Below are 15,709 nucleotides of genomic sequence, written 5' to 3'. Positions count from 1 at the left end.
GCAAAAATGGTTCCTGAGGAAACACCTATTAGTGTGGGAATGAAGGTATGATTGATGAAATGAATGAATGAATGAATACATAATCTGCACTCTCTGTCTATAGTTCTTTACCTCTTAATAGCCAGTCCACTGTGCTGTCTTATGTCCTTTCTACTCTAATAAAACTGCTCTTGCTGCTCTTGCCAAAGTTGTCATTGACATGTGTCACTAAATCCCAAGAATACGTTTCAGTTCTCTATCTTGACTTCTGTCCTGCATTTGACATTTAAAATTCTGTCTTCAGCATTCTTTTCTCATAGTTTCCATTGCATCTATTATTACATTATTTGGTTTGAACATGGCTTAAAAACAATTAAAACTTAAGGAAAATCTAGAACTAAAAGATTGCTTTTAAAAAATAGTGATCATACTTATACTGAATGTACCACTTATTAGCTAAAGCACTTACAACTCAGGATTTCTATTAGGTCAGACCTAATACAAATTAGGTAATAGAAACAGAAGTAAAAATCCTTTCTATTAGGTGTGACCTAATAGATCCTGAGCTGTAAGTGCTATATCTATAAAATGAATATCGTATTTCCTGCTTTGTTTATACCACAGGATTGATGCAAGCAACAAATCAATAATGCATGTTTAAAGTCCTATGTAGAAAATATGGAAAATAACTACATTGTTGTAATAAAAATATGATATACAGTCAGCCCTCTCTATTGGTGAGTTTTGCATCCATGTATTCAACCAACTGCAAGCCACAAATACTCAGAAAAAAAAATTCCACTAAGTTCCAAAAAAGCAAAACTTGAATTTGCTGTGCTCTGAGCACTACATTGAATGTACATGAAGGAAGTGATTTATAGACATTGCATTAGATATTATAAGTAATCTAGAGATGATTTAAAATATAGGGGAAGATGTGTGTAGGTAACAGGCAAATAGTATGCCATTTTATATAAGGGAGGTGCTTCCATGGAATATGGTATCTGCAGGGGTTCCTGGAACCGAGGCCCCATTGAAACTGAGGTATGACTGTACTGAGAACCTAATCAGTTTCCTTAGAAGCATTGTGAGTTAAAGAAGACTCTGACCAGACCAAATCTGATCCTCTTTCTCAGTATTTGGATATATCAGTTTGTCACAGCTAAGCTGTTGAACAAGATGTTAAATACACTATTTGAAAACAAGAATTGGTATTTTTTTGCCCTGTAGCAATTACAGAATCATAGCTAATGCATAGCTGTGTCCAGTGTGTAGCATATACTTGTTGTCACAGTGTGTATTTGAATGAATGAATAAATTAACAATGCTGGGTTTCTGGTAAACTATGGGTTAAGAAATTATTTGTGTCCTAGATTTTTGAAAGTTATTTCCTTTAAGAACCAATTTTGCCGTTTTTTGTTTTCATACAATATTTCTTTGTTATATTTTCTGCTAATTTTCATGGATCTGCAAGAAGACTCAGTAGAAAAATGGCTTTGGCATCTGTGTGGTCATGTCAGTTTGGAATGGGGAGGGTGGGAAAGCAAAGCCCTGAAATGTGTAGCACGTGTGCTAATTTTTCTTCTGCCTTTCTATTTTTAAAAAAGACTCTTTATTTTCTGCTGTGAAAAACTTCTCAGAGGCTGCTTCAGACTTTCATAGACGACTTATACAAGTTGATCTTAACAAGTAAGTTTCAAATACCTACCTTTTTTTTTAAGCAATCTGGTTACTAGAATGAACTGTTTTCACTCATATTAGCATTAACTCCTAAATCATTGCTATTCAAATTACAGTCTGCAAACCAGCAATAGCAGTAGTACCTGGTAACTTGTTAGAAAGGTGAATATCAGTCCCCACCCAAGACATGATGAATTAGAATTCTGCGTTTTAACAGAATTAAAACATCCCCACCCCCACATCCAATGATTTAAAATAACAATAAAGTTGGGGAGCATTGCTCTCAATGGTAGACTAAAATCTCATCCCAAAGAGACAAGAGCCAAAAGGACCCATCGTTAAGAGTTTGCATGATGACAGTTCTGACTATGGCTGGAAATTCATAGCTTTATGGGTTTAAGTGCATTTGTAATATATTTTACTAGACCTTTGTCCAGTACTCCTATGTACTCATTTAAAAATTCTTTTATCATTGATAATTTTTTTGCATTTTATTTCTTTCCACTTTTAAATTGAAAATAAAGTACATTCAAAGTAAATACCACGTAAGAAGCATAAATTTATCCACAGTAGAGTCCATGTCACGTTTATTTTTTCAGACTTGATCAGAATAAACTTTGGCACTTCCCATATTGGAAGAAAGCTGTAACAGTTATTTTAAGGGACCTCATTCTCCTTTGGATTGTAGGGGAGCTCAGGGAACTTATGCAGCTCCCTAAAGGGATAGTCTGAGTGTAAAAAGGGATTCCCTATCCATTGTGTTCAGCTATCTCTTACCCACCTACAGACTTCTGAAACCAGTCTTTGTTATCCTCCTTTATCTGCTCCTTTTTAATGCAGTAGAACTGAAAGACTTATCAGGAATAACTTAAGAGTTCACTCCGTCTACCTTTCCAGGAGGCCTGGCTATCTTCCTAGAAAGAAGTAAAGAATGTCTTTGAGTACTTTTTGATTGATGTGTGATCCAGAAAAATATAACAAACAATTTCCCATTAGGTCTCTCTCCTGACTGTAAATATTACAAAGATGATCCTGCTATTGTTTCTAGCTCACCACCTAAAGCATTACTGTGTTAATATTCATTTTGTTAAAAATTTATCGCTTTTAGAAATGTATTTTCCCAAACCTTGTTTTTATTTAATATTATTTTGAAACATGATTCTGTAGTTTGGTTTATAATTATATATATATGTTCTTCTCAAAGTCCCATTGCAGTGAGAATGATGAATGACCAATTGATGCTCCTGGAAAGAGCATTCATTGATCCCCTTGGTTTACCAGAAAAGCCATTCTATAGGTAAGGAAACAACAGGTGATCCACTAAAGGGCACCAAATACATCACTGTGACCAAAACCTGTCAGCATACCTGAAGTCAGCTTTAATGCCATTAGATGGGTGAAAGGCAAATATGTATAGTAAAGGGAATTTGGTTAAGATTGTGCCTCTAATAATAGTATAATACATACTAGAAAAATAAATTTAATATTGTTTATTGCTCTGCTGTGAGTGAAAATGGTAAAGGATAGTTAAAAAAGAACTCTAACAAAATCTTCAAACTGTATAATCTTAAAGGGAATTTTAGAGCTCATCTAGTTCAGCCTTCTACATGAATCCGTTTTATAGAATCTCAGATAAATTAAGTTATCCAGTCTCTGAATCTTCCAGTGATGGGAAGCTTACTACCTCATGAGGAAGCCCATTTCACTTTATGAAAGGTCCAATTATTAGAAAGTTTTCTTCATAAAGATCTGACATCTATTTTCCTGTAATATTTTTCTCTTTGAGTTTGTTCTGTTATTCAAAGTCAAATAAAATAAGTCTAACTCTGTTTCCATATAATATTTTAGGTTTTTGAGATGGTTCTCAACAATGGTTAGATTTCATTTCTTGACTTTATAAAGGTGCAAAGGCAATACACATTAAGCAGAAACCATACTTCAAGCACCCATATACCATTCTGGTTTTCATATTCAGTGTAGTATTCAATAAACTACATGAGATATTCAACACTTCATTATAGAATAGGCTTTGCATTAGATGATTCTGCCCAACTGTAGGCTACTGTAAGTGTTCTGAGTACACTTAAGGTAGGCTAGGCCAAGCTGTGATCTTTGGTTGATGAGGCATAGTAAATGCATTTTTGACTTGTGACATTTTCAGTTTATGATGGTTTTATCAGGACACAACCCACTGTTAAGTCAGGAAGCCTCTGTATTCTATTTTCCTATCTGCATCATGTTCTCTTGCAGTGTCTTGGCTCCATGCCTTTGGATGATCTCTATTTGCTCAAAGTCCTTTAAAACAGTGGTTCTCTAGTAGAAATTAGAAAGGTCCTAAAATTCAAAGCCAGAAAATCTGTATTCCAATTCACTTGAGGATATGTGATTTAGAGCAAGTAACTTCTAGGGTTTTCCCATCTGAATTAAGATGATGATAATTGCAACTTTACAAGTCTATAATCAAATAACATGCAAATAATAATAATAAAGGTCTATATGTTACCTTTCTTATACATGTTAATGATTAATATAAACATTTACATAATTACAAGCACAGGCTTTTAGAACTCATCTCTGCACCCCCTCCCCCACATCTTATTTTTAGTTTTTTTTTTCCCAATTACTTACTATTATGAAAAGTATTGACACAGTATAGATGTCCTTGTGTCCTATTTGAACATTTGTTAATATAATCACCTGGGATTGCAGGGTAAAAGGTAAACACATTTTCAAATTTAATTAGGTTACTACCAAACTGTCCTCCAAGGATTACCATATTTTCAAAAATGCATTTTGAACTATTAGCTGAATATTAAGATTATATTCTAATGCTAATTCTTATTTTTGTTTTAGTCTACTGCAGTAGTATGGAAATAAGTTCTTCCTTAATGATCATAAGGATTACTTTATGGATTGATATGACATACTGCATATGCACACTTTTCCCAATAACTGCTGAGAGAAATGTAGTTATAATACCAATTCCAGCTACCCAGAATTTCTCATTTGTCTTAAAGAATTTAATTCAAAATAATTTTTTTCTCATCTGGCAATGTAGATCAGATTAAAAATGATCTTATAAATCTAATAAAATCTGAAAGTAAAAATTTTCAGTATGTATAATGGATCAATGACATTTTTAAGATCTGCTATTTCATGAACCTCAAGAAAGGAGAGATTACAAAATACGTTGTGTAATAAAATTGTTCTAGCATGTAGAATTTGATAATTAGACTAAGAAAATTAGACTAATCTGATGTATATATGTATAGCCATTATATATATGTATATGCATTATATATGTATTAAAAGAAAAGCCTTAGCCAAATTATATTTAATAGCATTTAATTGAGCAAAGAATGGTAGACTCAGAGAGACCCCAATGCAGCCACGTGATGGATGAGGATTTATAGACAGCAAAAGGAAAGCGACATACAGAAAATGGAAATTAGTTATAGAAACAGCCAGACTGGTTATAGCTCAGAGTTTACCTTATTTGAACACAGTTTGAACTGCCCCCCTTTGATTGGCCAAAACTTGGTGATTGGCACAAGAGTAGATTCAGTTTGTTGACAACTCCATTTAGGTTATTGTTTACTATGTACAGAGAAACCTTTAGGCTGAACTTAAAATATTTAAGGAGGCAGCTTTAAGTTAAACTTGATTTAAGAGTTGAGATTCAGTAATGAATAAATCAGAAAATATTGTACATATTTTAAAATAAAATGTTTTTAGTGTGGAATATATAAAACATTCATCTTAAAATTTAGAAGCATAACTAAATGTTTATTGTGAATAAAAAACATGTGTCTTAGTCCATTCCTGCTGCTATATCGAAATACCTGAGACTGGGTAATTTATAACAAACAATAATTTATTGCTCACAGTTCTAGGGGCTGGGAAGTGCAAGATCGGTGTCAGCCAATTCAGTGTTTGATGAGTGCCTGTCCCATACATGGCATTATTTTCAGGGTGTCCTGAGTTGACAGAACAGATGGAAGGGCTAGCTAGCTTCCTTCATTGTCTTTTATAAGGGCTATAATCCCTTAATACTGTCACACTGGAGGATTAAGTTTCAACATACAAATTTGGGGAATGAACACATTCAGACCATAGCAGCATGCTTGATAAATTTTGCAAGCTTTATTATTTTTGAGTTGTGGGTAATACATTGAAACTATCACAACGACAAATAAGTAACAAATCCTTCCTTATCTACCACTGAGCTCATTTTCTATATTCTCTTACTTTTCTTGTTTTTTCCCTAATGAAAGTTCCACATAAATTAATTGTTCTGTGTGCTAAGCATAATAATGGCCTCCCAAATATGTCTATTTTCTAAACCCCAGAACCTTTGAGTATGTTACATTACATGACAAAGAGTACTTAAGGTGGCGGATGGAATTTAAAGTTACTAATCAGCTGACTTTAAAATAGGGACAGTATTCCGAATTATACTGGTGGCCCTAATGATGTAATCCCAAAGGTCCTTAAAAGTCTTCCTGTGAGAGTCAGGCAGGAGAGAAAGTTAGGGCGATGCCATTGAGGAAGACTCAGTCTGAAATGCAGTTGTGGATTTTGATGGTGAAGGAATGTGGGAGGCCTCTAGAAGCTGGAAAAGCAAGGAAAAGGATTCTCCCCCTCCTTCCTCCAGGAAGGAATGTGGCCCTGATCATACTTTGATTTTAGCTCAGTGAGACTTACTCAGACTTCTAACCTATAGAACTGTAAGATAAAATCGTATTTTTTAAGCCATTAAGTTTGTGGTAATTTGCACAGCAGGAATATAAAATGAACACACTCTGTAATGTAATCTAAAAAGGATTAAATAAAGCTTACTTTTCTTGCAAACATCAAGTGAAATACTGTAAAAGTCTTTAAAAACTGCAAAGCACTTGATTATGAAATTCTAAAAACATTTGCATTATCATAACTCATCAGTGAATAATTACTATGTACTGAGGGAAAGGTTGAGGAAAAAAGAAAGACCATGAAGTGTTGGCTGTATTCTATAGTCTGCTGCATTAGTTCTTGATACCTCTTAAAAATTCAGAAATGATCATTGTGGAGGGTAATTAAATCATCATATACTTGAAACCTTGAGAACTAGACCAGAGTTTGAATGGTTATGGGACTAGAATAGCTATTTGAGTCTGCCATTTCACAGAAGGGTATTTGAATTGCTTAAGCATTACCAATTGTCGATCATTTCTTTTACTTCACCGCCTGCTTCTTATCTGAGAGAATTATGAAAAGGATTTAGCTTCAGAATAATAGCTAATGATTTTCACAACAATCTTTGAGGACAGTACTTTTATCATCACTATTTTTAAGATAACAGGCACAGGGAGGTTAAATAAACAGTGCAAGGCCACAAGGCTGATAGTGGACAGTATTCTGGTGATAGTAAATATGCTAGTATTCTGCAGTCTCACTCTACAACCCACTCAGTCACTACTCTATTCAGAGTCTATATTATTTCAATTATTTTACACATCTGGGACAAGTTTAGATAAGCTAGGCAATTTTCCAAAGGTCATTGAGATATTAAATACCAGATCAATGATTCAAAGATTATTCTATTCCGTCAATCTTTTTTTTTTTGCTGTACTTTTCCTTTACAGTTCTCCAGAAGAGGGTTAAGTATACTTAGGCATACCTATGACTTGTACCTCTAATTTCTTGACTCATATACAGGTCAGGATACCAATGCTTATCAACAGCTTAGCACTTACACTGATTTTAATAAAAAATATCCATCTGAGGCCATATGAAGATTTAAAAGCCCAGATAATAAATCCTGATGTACTTTGGTAAATAAGTATTATAGATTTGTCATTGATTATTAATACTGACTTATATGGAGCTCTATATTGCTTCATACAGATTTATTCTAGAATAAGCTCTGGGGTTGGACTATTGGACCTAATTCCTGATGTATTTAATAAAATATATCCCTTTCTGGAAAGCACAATTCTACATACTTATTGGGGAAAGAAGTAGCTTGATCCCTTGAGCTGCTTACATTGAAGTAGAAAAGCAATTATAAAACTTACTTTCTAGACCAAAAGTTGGGTGTCTTTGTGGGCAACCCACATGTAACTGTTCTACCTTTGTGGAATGAACTTCATTATCCTTACCATTTGCGACATTTTGGAATACAGGCTTCTACAAAGAATTGCTTTTTAATGTTTAAAAAGTATTGGGAACAATTGTCATTCTTGTTTAATCTTTTTTAAAAGCAACACAAAAATAATTTCTCTCAATCTCCTATTAAAACATCCATTTACTTACATATTATCATGCTTGTGAGTGTTCACGGGCAGCTGAATGATTATTTTGCACAACTTACAAGAACCTACTTCCTTCCACCTGTTTTGCATTTGCAACATGGTATATGATTGGTGAGATATGTCTTAGCAAATGCATATTTTAGCTCCTTTCTTGGCTTAAAATTATAATTTGCATAAGTATCTCAAATCAATTGTCTTCCTGTTGTAGTTACAGAAGTGAATGTCACAAGGAAACATAATGTGGTCTAACAAAAGAAAACAAAAAGCATATGAAATATATGTATACACTTTAGTTCAATTTGCCTTGTTTTTTTTTTGTTTTTGTTTTAGGCACATCATATTTGCTCCAAGTAGCCACAACAAATATGCTGGAGAATCATTTCCTGGCATCTATGATGCTATCTTTGATATTGAAAATAAAGTCGACTCTCGTTTGGCCTGGAAAGAAGTAAAGAAACATATTTCTATTGCAGCTTTTACAATTCAGGCAGCAGCTGGAACTCTGAAAGAAGTGTTATAGGAAGCTCTCACATGGGTAACCATTAAAGGTATTGCTCAAAGTCTGAGGATAAAATTCACCTTTCTGTTAACTTATGAAGCCAGGGTGTTCTATAATCTTGCTGTCATATTTTGATTATAGGCTTCGATCTTGTTCATCTGCAAAGTATTTCTTTCCTCTTAAAAGATAATAATTATATTAGCAAAGTGTTAATCTAATGAAATTAAAAATTCCTCTTGTGGCAGAATGAGAAAGTAAAATTCCCTAAATTATAGCAAGGAACTTGAATTCTCAGAAATGGTGAGTGTGGGAATGTACAATGGTAAAACCACTTTTGAAAACAGTTTGGCAGTTTCCTATAAAGTTAAACATATACTTTTACTTTATAACTCCAGAATTCCACTTCTAGGTATTTATTCAAGAGAAGGAAAAACAATGATCACAGCAATACTTGAATGCATGTTCATTGCAACTTAAAAGTGGAAACAACCTAAATGTCCAGTAATGGATGAATGGATAAACTGTGGTATATCCACAATAGACTACTACTGAGCAATAAAAATGATGTAACTTTCAATTAATGCAATATTACTGGCAGACACTGTTGAAGGAAAAAAGCCAGACAAATAACTATATAGTACATGCTTCTATTTAGATGAAGTGGCAAACTAATCTGTGGTGTTAGAAATTAGATGAGTGATTGCCTGGGCAAGTGACAGGTTGGGGAGGATGGCTGCAGAGAAGTATGAGAAAACTTTCTCCAATAGATGAGAATTTTCCCTATCTTGATCTGAGTGGTAAACTGTAAACTTAACATGTATACATGATTTACCATATGAAAATTAAGCCTTAATAAATATGATTTAAAAAAAAAAAAAAAGTCTGGCAAGGAAACCAGAATAATATACCTTCTCTTGTGAAATCACCATTAAGTGTGGTCAGGAAAAAGCCAGTAATATTCACATATTTAATAATTTAGCTCTACTTAATAAACACTAAGTCTGATGGGTGATGAAAATAGCTACTACAATTTTCATACTCTAACTCCTATAAAGAATATATGTCAGAATCTGCAAACTTTTACGGAGATCCCAGTGACTCAATTACAGGTAAACTATGATTAAAACTTCAATAAACTTGGCAATCTACTACACCAAAACAAGTTAAGAATTAAAAAGCAGAAGAGCTGTCATAGGAAGGCACAAAAACTAAAATAGGTAGTGACAGCTCAAAGCTTAACTACAAGGAAAAACTACCCCTGTTACCCTTGCTCCCAGGCCAACAATACAGTTTAACTTAAAACAGTGGGGGCATTTAGTTTAGGGACATTTTCTATACATCTCAGTATTACTGGAAGGTATTTCACTGATCTCCCACAATAAAGTAAGTTGCAAGTATTGCAATGACTCTGTCATCAACGTAACTTTTAAGTATGTTCCATTTCTTCTGCTTAAAGAGGCAGTTAAGTTGTGTTACGAAGTATAAGTATACACAATTAAGACTTTTGTAAAAGTTTTTCTCAAATCTAGGGAGTCAGCTTCACTACCATGCTACACTACCTTAGTATAACACTTTAACTTTCGCTTTGAAGCATTGTGTTGTAGAAAAAATACAGCATTAAGACCCATGAATTATCCTGTCTACTACCCAGCTGAGTACATCACTATGTATCTCTGGGCATCAGTTCCCTCTAACTCTGTGATTTCTAAAGGAGACAAAGCACAGAGGTTTAGAAATCTCTTGGATGTTCTTCCTACTGGTAGTTTTCCTGAAGACAAAACAGTGTATGTAGTTTGAAATACAAGTTTGGGGTAAAATAGTAATCACTGCAACTTATTTTTCTTTTAATTCTTATTCTGCTTTTATCATTCGTAATCAATATCTGATTGTTAGCAACAGAACAAGTGATTGTGGGGCATGCACCATCATCAATTCAGGACACTGAATATAGGATATGTGTTATCACATGCTGAACAGGGCATACGTTTGAACTTTTTAAAAAAACTTTTCCCCCTAAGCATTTGAGATCAACTGAATTAAGCTGTTAATCATTATTCCCCTTTTATCTCATTCTTTCATCCAAGTCCTGAGATACTATTTCTCTTAAGAATACTTAGGAAATAAGGAAATATTTTGTTACAGTATATTGCCTGTTTTAAAACATTCTTTTAAAATCAAATAAGCCATAAATTATTATTATAATGTAATACTTTTAATCATTTATCAAACCAAATTATGGTTAATCAGAAGTTGTCTAACATAAAAACTAGTAAGTAAAAAGCATGTGAAATGTGTGTATATACTTTGGCCAGAAATTCTAAAAATTGGTTTCTATAGAGAAAACTGGACAGAATGACAATATATGTGATACAAGGGTGTTTACTATGGCATTTTTTTTTAATCTTAGTAAAAATAAGTCACAAGCTAATACCAATGGGGAATTGATTATAGTATAAAAATGATTATAACATGATTACATACATATTTTTCATTTATATGGTAAGTTGTCCAGGACTTGCTGGTTTAAAAAAAGCGACAAAGCTAAATATATAAAGTATCAACCATGCTTGCATTTCGGTGGTAGAACTTTATGTGACCTGTACTCTGTATTTTTCTGAAAGTTTTTACATGAGAATATTCCCTTTTGTAAAGGGTAAAATGATAAAAACTACTGTTTCATTTTGAACGGACAGAAGTACAGAGTAATGGGATGCATTACAGTTCACAAACAGTAATCCTATTTTGTACCCTTGAAATTTATTAGTTTATCCTATTCTGAGGATACAGATAACACTCATTTATATACATATACATGGGACATCTTAAGATTTCCATGTAGTTCACAATTTCAAAAATATCAATCAATCCTTGAGCTTTCAAGTATAGAAATGAGTTTAGGGTAAAATAGTAACTTTTGAAATAATTACAGTACTGTACTAATGTTTTTTTTTTCTTATAATTGCTTTTTAACTTTATGCACTCATTTGATCTTTTTTTCTACCTTTTTAATAACTTTTATTCATCTTTTTCCAATCCCCAATGTGATTATTCTAAATTCAGAAGAACAGTATCTTTCAATTAAATGATACAAAACTTTATTTCAGATCATCTCATTTCCTTTCCCCTTTGTATCAGAATTATACTAATTAGAGCCAGAGTGATCTTCCTAAATGTGATCATGCTACAGGTTATGAAAAAACCCTTCAATGGGGACCTCCACTACCAGAAATGATGTGGTAGTACTGGCAATCGCTCCCAGGTGCAGTAACTAGGAAAAAATGGATCAAATGCAAAAGACATTAGAGATACCAAAGAGCTGTGGAAGCACTGCAGACTAGATGTATTAAAAGTCTCTGAGTCTTTTCTAGCTATCTTAGACTACCAACTGTTTTCTTTCCTGGGAGGATTTGCCAATTCTAGGCATGGGCTAAAGATCAGGCTTGGTGTAGACTAAAGCACTTGACTGGGGAAAATCAGCAGGACTTAGTTACTGACTGCATGATCTATCACGGCGTGCCAGAATCTAGAGGAGCCCCAAACCCAATGCTGAGTGAGACTAATGCTTAAGAAGCTAGAAAAACAATGCTTCTGAACAGGCCAATACCATCTGTCAATGCCAGGCTTCTTCATACCCTATTATTCTTTCTCCCTTCCCCTCTCTTGTATTTGTCTGGCCTGCCTCCTACTCTTTTTTTCCCCCTCGGAACTGTATTTATCCTTCACAAAATTCATCTATAAAATCTATCAAATATGTGCGACAGACAGTTTCTACAGGCTTATCTTTGGCATCATTTTTATTAAACAGCCTCTTATTATCCTTGATGTACCCTTTCTTGGAAGCAGAGTGTTTAATTATCTCCAGCACACAGGAGACTTTATTTGTTGAAAAACAAAATAATTAAGCAAAGGAATCACTATAATATTAAAGATGCTTACAAACTTTTATTAAAATTATCACAATAAAATCTATAAACTTTATACCTATCAGGTCTGAACAATGCACTGGGAGGAGAAACCATTAAAAAACTAACTTCAAGTGAACTCAGTATTTCCTGGCAAATCACAAATACGAAAAGTAGATCACCCATGTATGCTAGAGGATCTCTTTGGGAGAAGTATCCTACAATTTATAACATTTTACCCGTGGTTCTTAATCCATTAAAACATTCTGAAACTTCAGAACCTTTAGAGATTGTCTTTCTCCTGTAATGTGATGGGATATCGTCCCTAACTTGCTAGAACTGAGAAACTAGCTAGCTTTACATAATTGAAATGAGTGAATTTGTTTGCCTAATACACTAATACTTACTTTTAATGAATTGTTTCTCTCACCCACACAAAGTGACTTGTTAGCTGTCTACACATGTGGCCTTTTAATCATCCACATACACAAATACCGAGATGCAAAAATTGTTCAGAGTCCAGATGATAATAAGGCTAAGGTTTTATTTCTATGCACAAGCATTTAGAACAAACTGCCTGCAAGGGACAGATTTACTGCCATGGGCCTTTTACTTTGACTCAGTCTTGCAGCTGCAAAATCCATCCCTAATTTTTGTCAACTACCCATTAGCCCTTTAGAGGTTCTTAGTAAGAAAATCAATGGCTCAACTCTTGCGAAAACTAAAAGCACATTATCTTCTCATGGTAATTTAGTCATTTAATACTAGGAAAGAAAGGAATAAGCACTAATAAGCAAACGGCCATTTAGATTCTGGGTTTTACATGTTGACTTAGATGTCTTCAGTGTCATGGTTACGAGTTTAAGAACTTTCTAATTTTAAAATTAAATTTCACCATTTGCTATCTGTGTGACCCGAGGCAAGTTACACACCTTTCTTTGCCTCCATTTCTCCATCTGTAAAATACAGGTGGAATAATGTAAATAATCATGGTGATGTTCTGAAGAGAAAAGCTATCTTAACATCTTAGCAGTGTCTGCCACATTCTAACTATGCAAATAAAAAAAGACAGCAAACTATCATTACATCCACAGCTTCAAGTTACCTCTTATAACTAATACTTTCTAAATTCCTAATGAATTTCTACTCACGTGAATTAAGTCTGGTGATTAGACACCGACTCCCTGAAGGTTTTAAATTATCTTCAGATTCTGGTTTTGTCTTGCCACTGGCTTTCTGTTCCCTTAAATTTGTTCCCCACCTCTGCCTCCATTCAGCACTTTCCCACAGATGATTTTAAGTAGATTTACTGGGGGTAAGGTAGAAGGTGGACTTGAAGGAATCTTTAAGGCATCAAAAAATAGTCTAGGTTGTCCTCTAATATGAACTGAGTAGTCTCGGCTCAATCTGTTACTGGAATTCAGCTTTCTTTAGTAGGAAGCCTTTTAAGGTTGTACATAAAATTATAATGATCCCATTCGTTACAATCAACCTAAAGTACCATTTAAAACTGACGGGTTTTCTTGACACAGACAACTTCTACATTTTCTGTACCTTAAGAATATATCATGCCTAGTTTTATCAATCATATTTTATCATGATACTAACAGAAGCAAGGGTCTGTGGTAGATTTATTTTGCTTTTGCCCATCCAGCCTTCCCTGCCCATTCTGGGAAAAGAATGTTTTCATAAGGGGAAGGATCCATTACAGATGGTTTGGGTGGCACACAGAGTTATTTAGCAGGTGAACCTAAATACTCCTGTATTGGATTTACTTATTCCCAGGCTTGTGCACTCCTACTAACAAAATAATCAAAAGCAGGGATTGCCAGTTTTTTAATAAAAACAAGATGCTCTCAAAGTTCACAGTGCTATCAATGTTGCATCCTCAAAATTAGCTAAATAGTAATTTACACTACTGCCTATTATGATTCCAAATCCTGAGAGCCAGACAAGGCCTCACTGTGAGCTTCACATCTTACCAATAGCTTGTAGTACTTGCTGAGGACTTGTAAACATTCCTTGGACTTAGCAGTCCCTCAAGAAAATCATTTCCTCCAAAATCTGTCTATATTCTCTATATTGTTTAAGCTCTCCCTCAATTCCCAAACCTAGGAATTATTATCCTAAATTTTCATCTAGTCCCTAATACCTTTCAAGATCCTAAATCTCTTTTCTTCCTACTGCTGCTGCCGTATTTGATGCCCTAATCCTAACTGGTCTGTCTCCACACCAACTGTAATTGCTCCCTTTTATCAAAGCTAAACTTGATGCTGTTTTATTGCATGTTTTATCTAACACAGGTAGGAATTACTATTTACAAGCTACATATCAGTATCAAAATGTCAATGAAAACTTTTGTGCTTTGTGCAGTAAGGATTCTGAAACTTCTTTGGAAGCTGTTATTAATAGTTTTCCATGCTATACGCCCATCTCATATAAAGCCTATTCACCTAACTGACAAAAACAGAATAGAATAGTGGTTAAGAGCATGAAACAGCACAAAGTCAGGCTGCATGAGTTTGAAATCTTTATACTCACTAGTTTGAACTCTCGGCAAGCTACTTAATATCATCAATCAGTTTCGTCATCTGTAATATAAGAATTAAAAAACTACCTCATAGGGTGGGAAGATTAAGTCAATAGTCATTACAGTTCTTAGAACACTGACTAACCAATGTACAGGTACTAGCCTTTAAGTGATGCATGGCTGACGTCTACAAGAGCCAATGAAAATACTAAATACTAGAGAATGGGGATACAATTGCTGGCTAAAACATAAAGAGGATACAGACATTAAGAAGTTAATCATAAAAAATAAAATCTGAATAAATATGAAACTGCAAAATGAAATAAGCAAAATGAAGAAAAGGATCAGAATGTTTAAAAATATTAATACACCCATCTAACCTCTTTATGGAAGGAGGGAAACGTGCCTCAAGTTCAGGAAGGTTTCCCTTTTCAAGACTCAATCACTAATCTTACTTTTATAGTAATGTCTTAAAAAAAATTTAAACATTTAAATAGCATCTCTGCCTAATCAAAAAGGAACGGAAAATTGAATTATTTTGACACACACTCTTTAAGCAACATAAAATATGTTTAAGGCTGGAAGTTTTATTCCATTTCAGTGGACATTAAAGGTGGCCCACTAAATGGAAAAACTAAGTCAAGTCACTAATGAGTTTTTAATGAAAACACAGTCTTCAAAAACACTGTTTTAAAAGATATTCTTCGCAATGAAGAATTCTGTTAAAAAGTTAAAATCAAACAATAACTATGCAGAAGAAAACCTCTGCAAGCCTGGTATTTTCGAGAGAGTGCCACAGGTGTAAAGCCGTAGGCATATACAAAAC

The 15,709-nt window shown here is 34.0% G+C and overlaps 1 protein-coding gene across 2 annotated transcripts in view; it reads left to right on the top strand.

The window, feature by feature from the left end:
* The window catches only part of NAALAD2 (N-acetylated alpha-linked acidic dipeptidase 2), a 56,349-nt gene extending 46,748 nt beyond the window's left edge, over positions 1 to 9,601 (top strand). For both annotated transcript variants that reach the window (XM_017510387.2, XM_017510386.2), the window contains 3 exons: positions 1,587 to 1,668; positions 2,864 to 2,956; positions 8,283 to 9,601. In XM_017510387.2, coding sequence (XP_017365876.1) covers positions 1,587 to 1,668; positions 2,864 to 2,956; positions 8,283 to 8,472 — 365 coding nt within the window. In that variant the 3' untranslated portion in view covers positions 8,473 to 9,601. The remainder of the gene's footprint in view (positions 1 to 1,586; positions 1,669 to 2,863; positions 2,957 to 8,282) is intronic.
* Positions 9,602 to 15,709: the final 6,108 nt, after the last annotated feature.

Source organism: Cebus imitator, unplaced genomic scaffold (genome assembly GCF_001604975.1).
Source record: "Cebus imitator isolate Cc_AM_T3 unplaced genomic scaffold, Cebus_imitator-1.0 Scaffold438, whole genome shotgun sequence".
NCBI classification, from domain to species: domain Eukaryota; kingdom Metazoa; phylum Chordata; class Mammalia; order Primates; family Cebidae; genus Cebus; species Cebus imitator.
The sequence above is the reverse complement of the archived record's forward strand: the minus strand, read 5'-3'. Positions and strand labels throughout refer to the sequence as shown.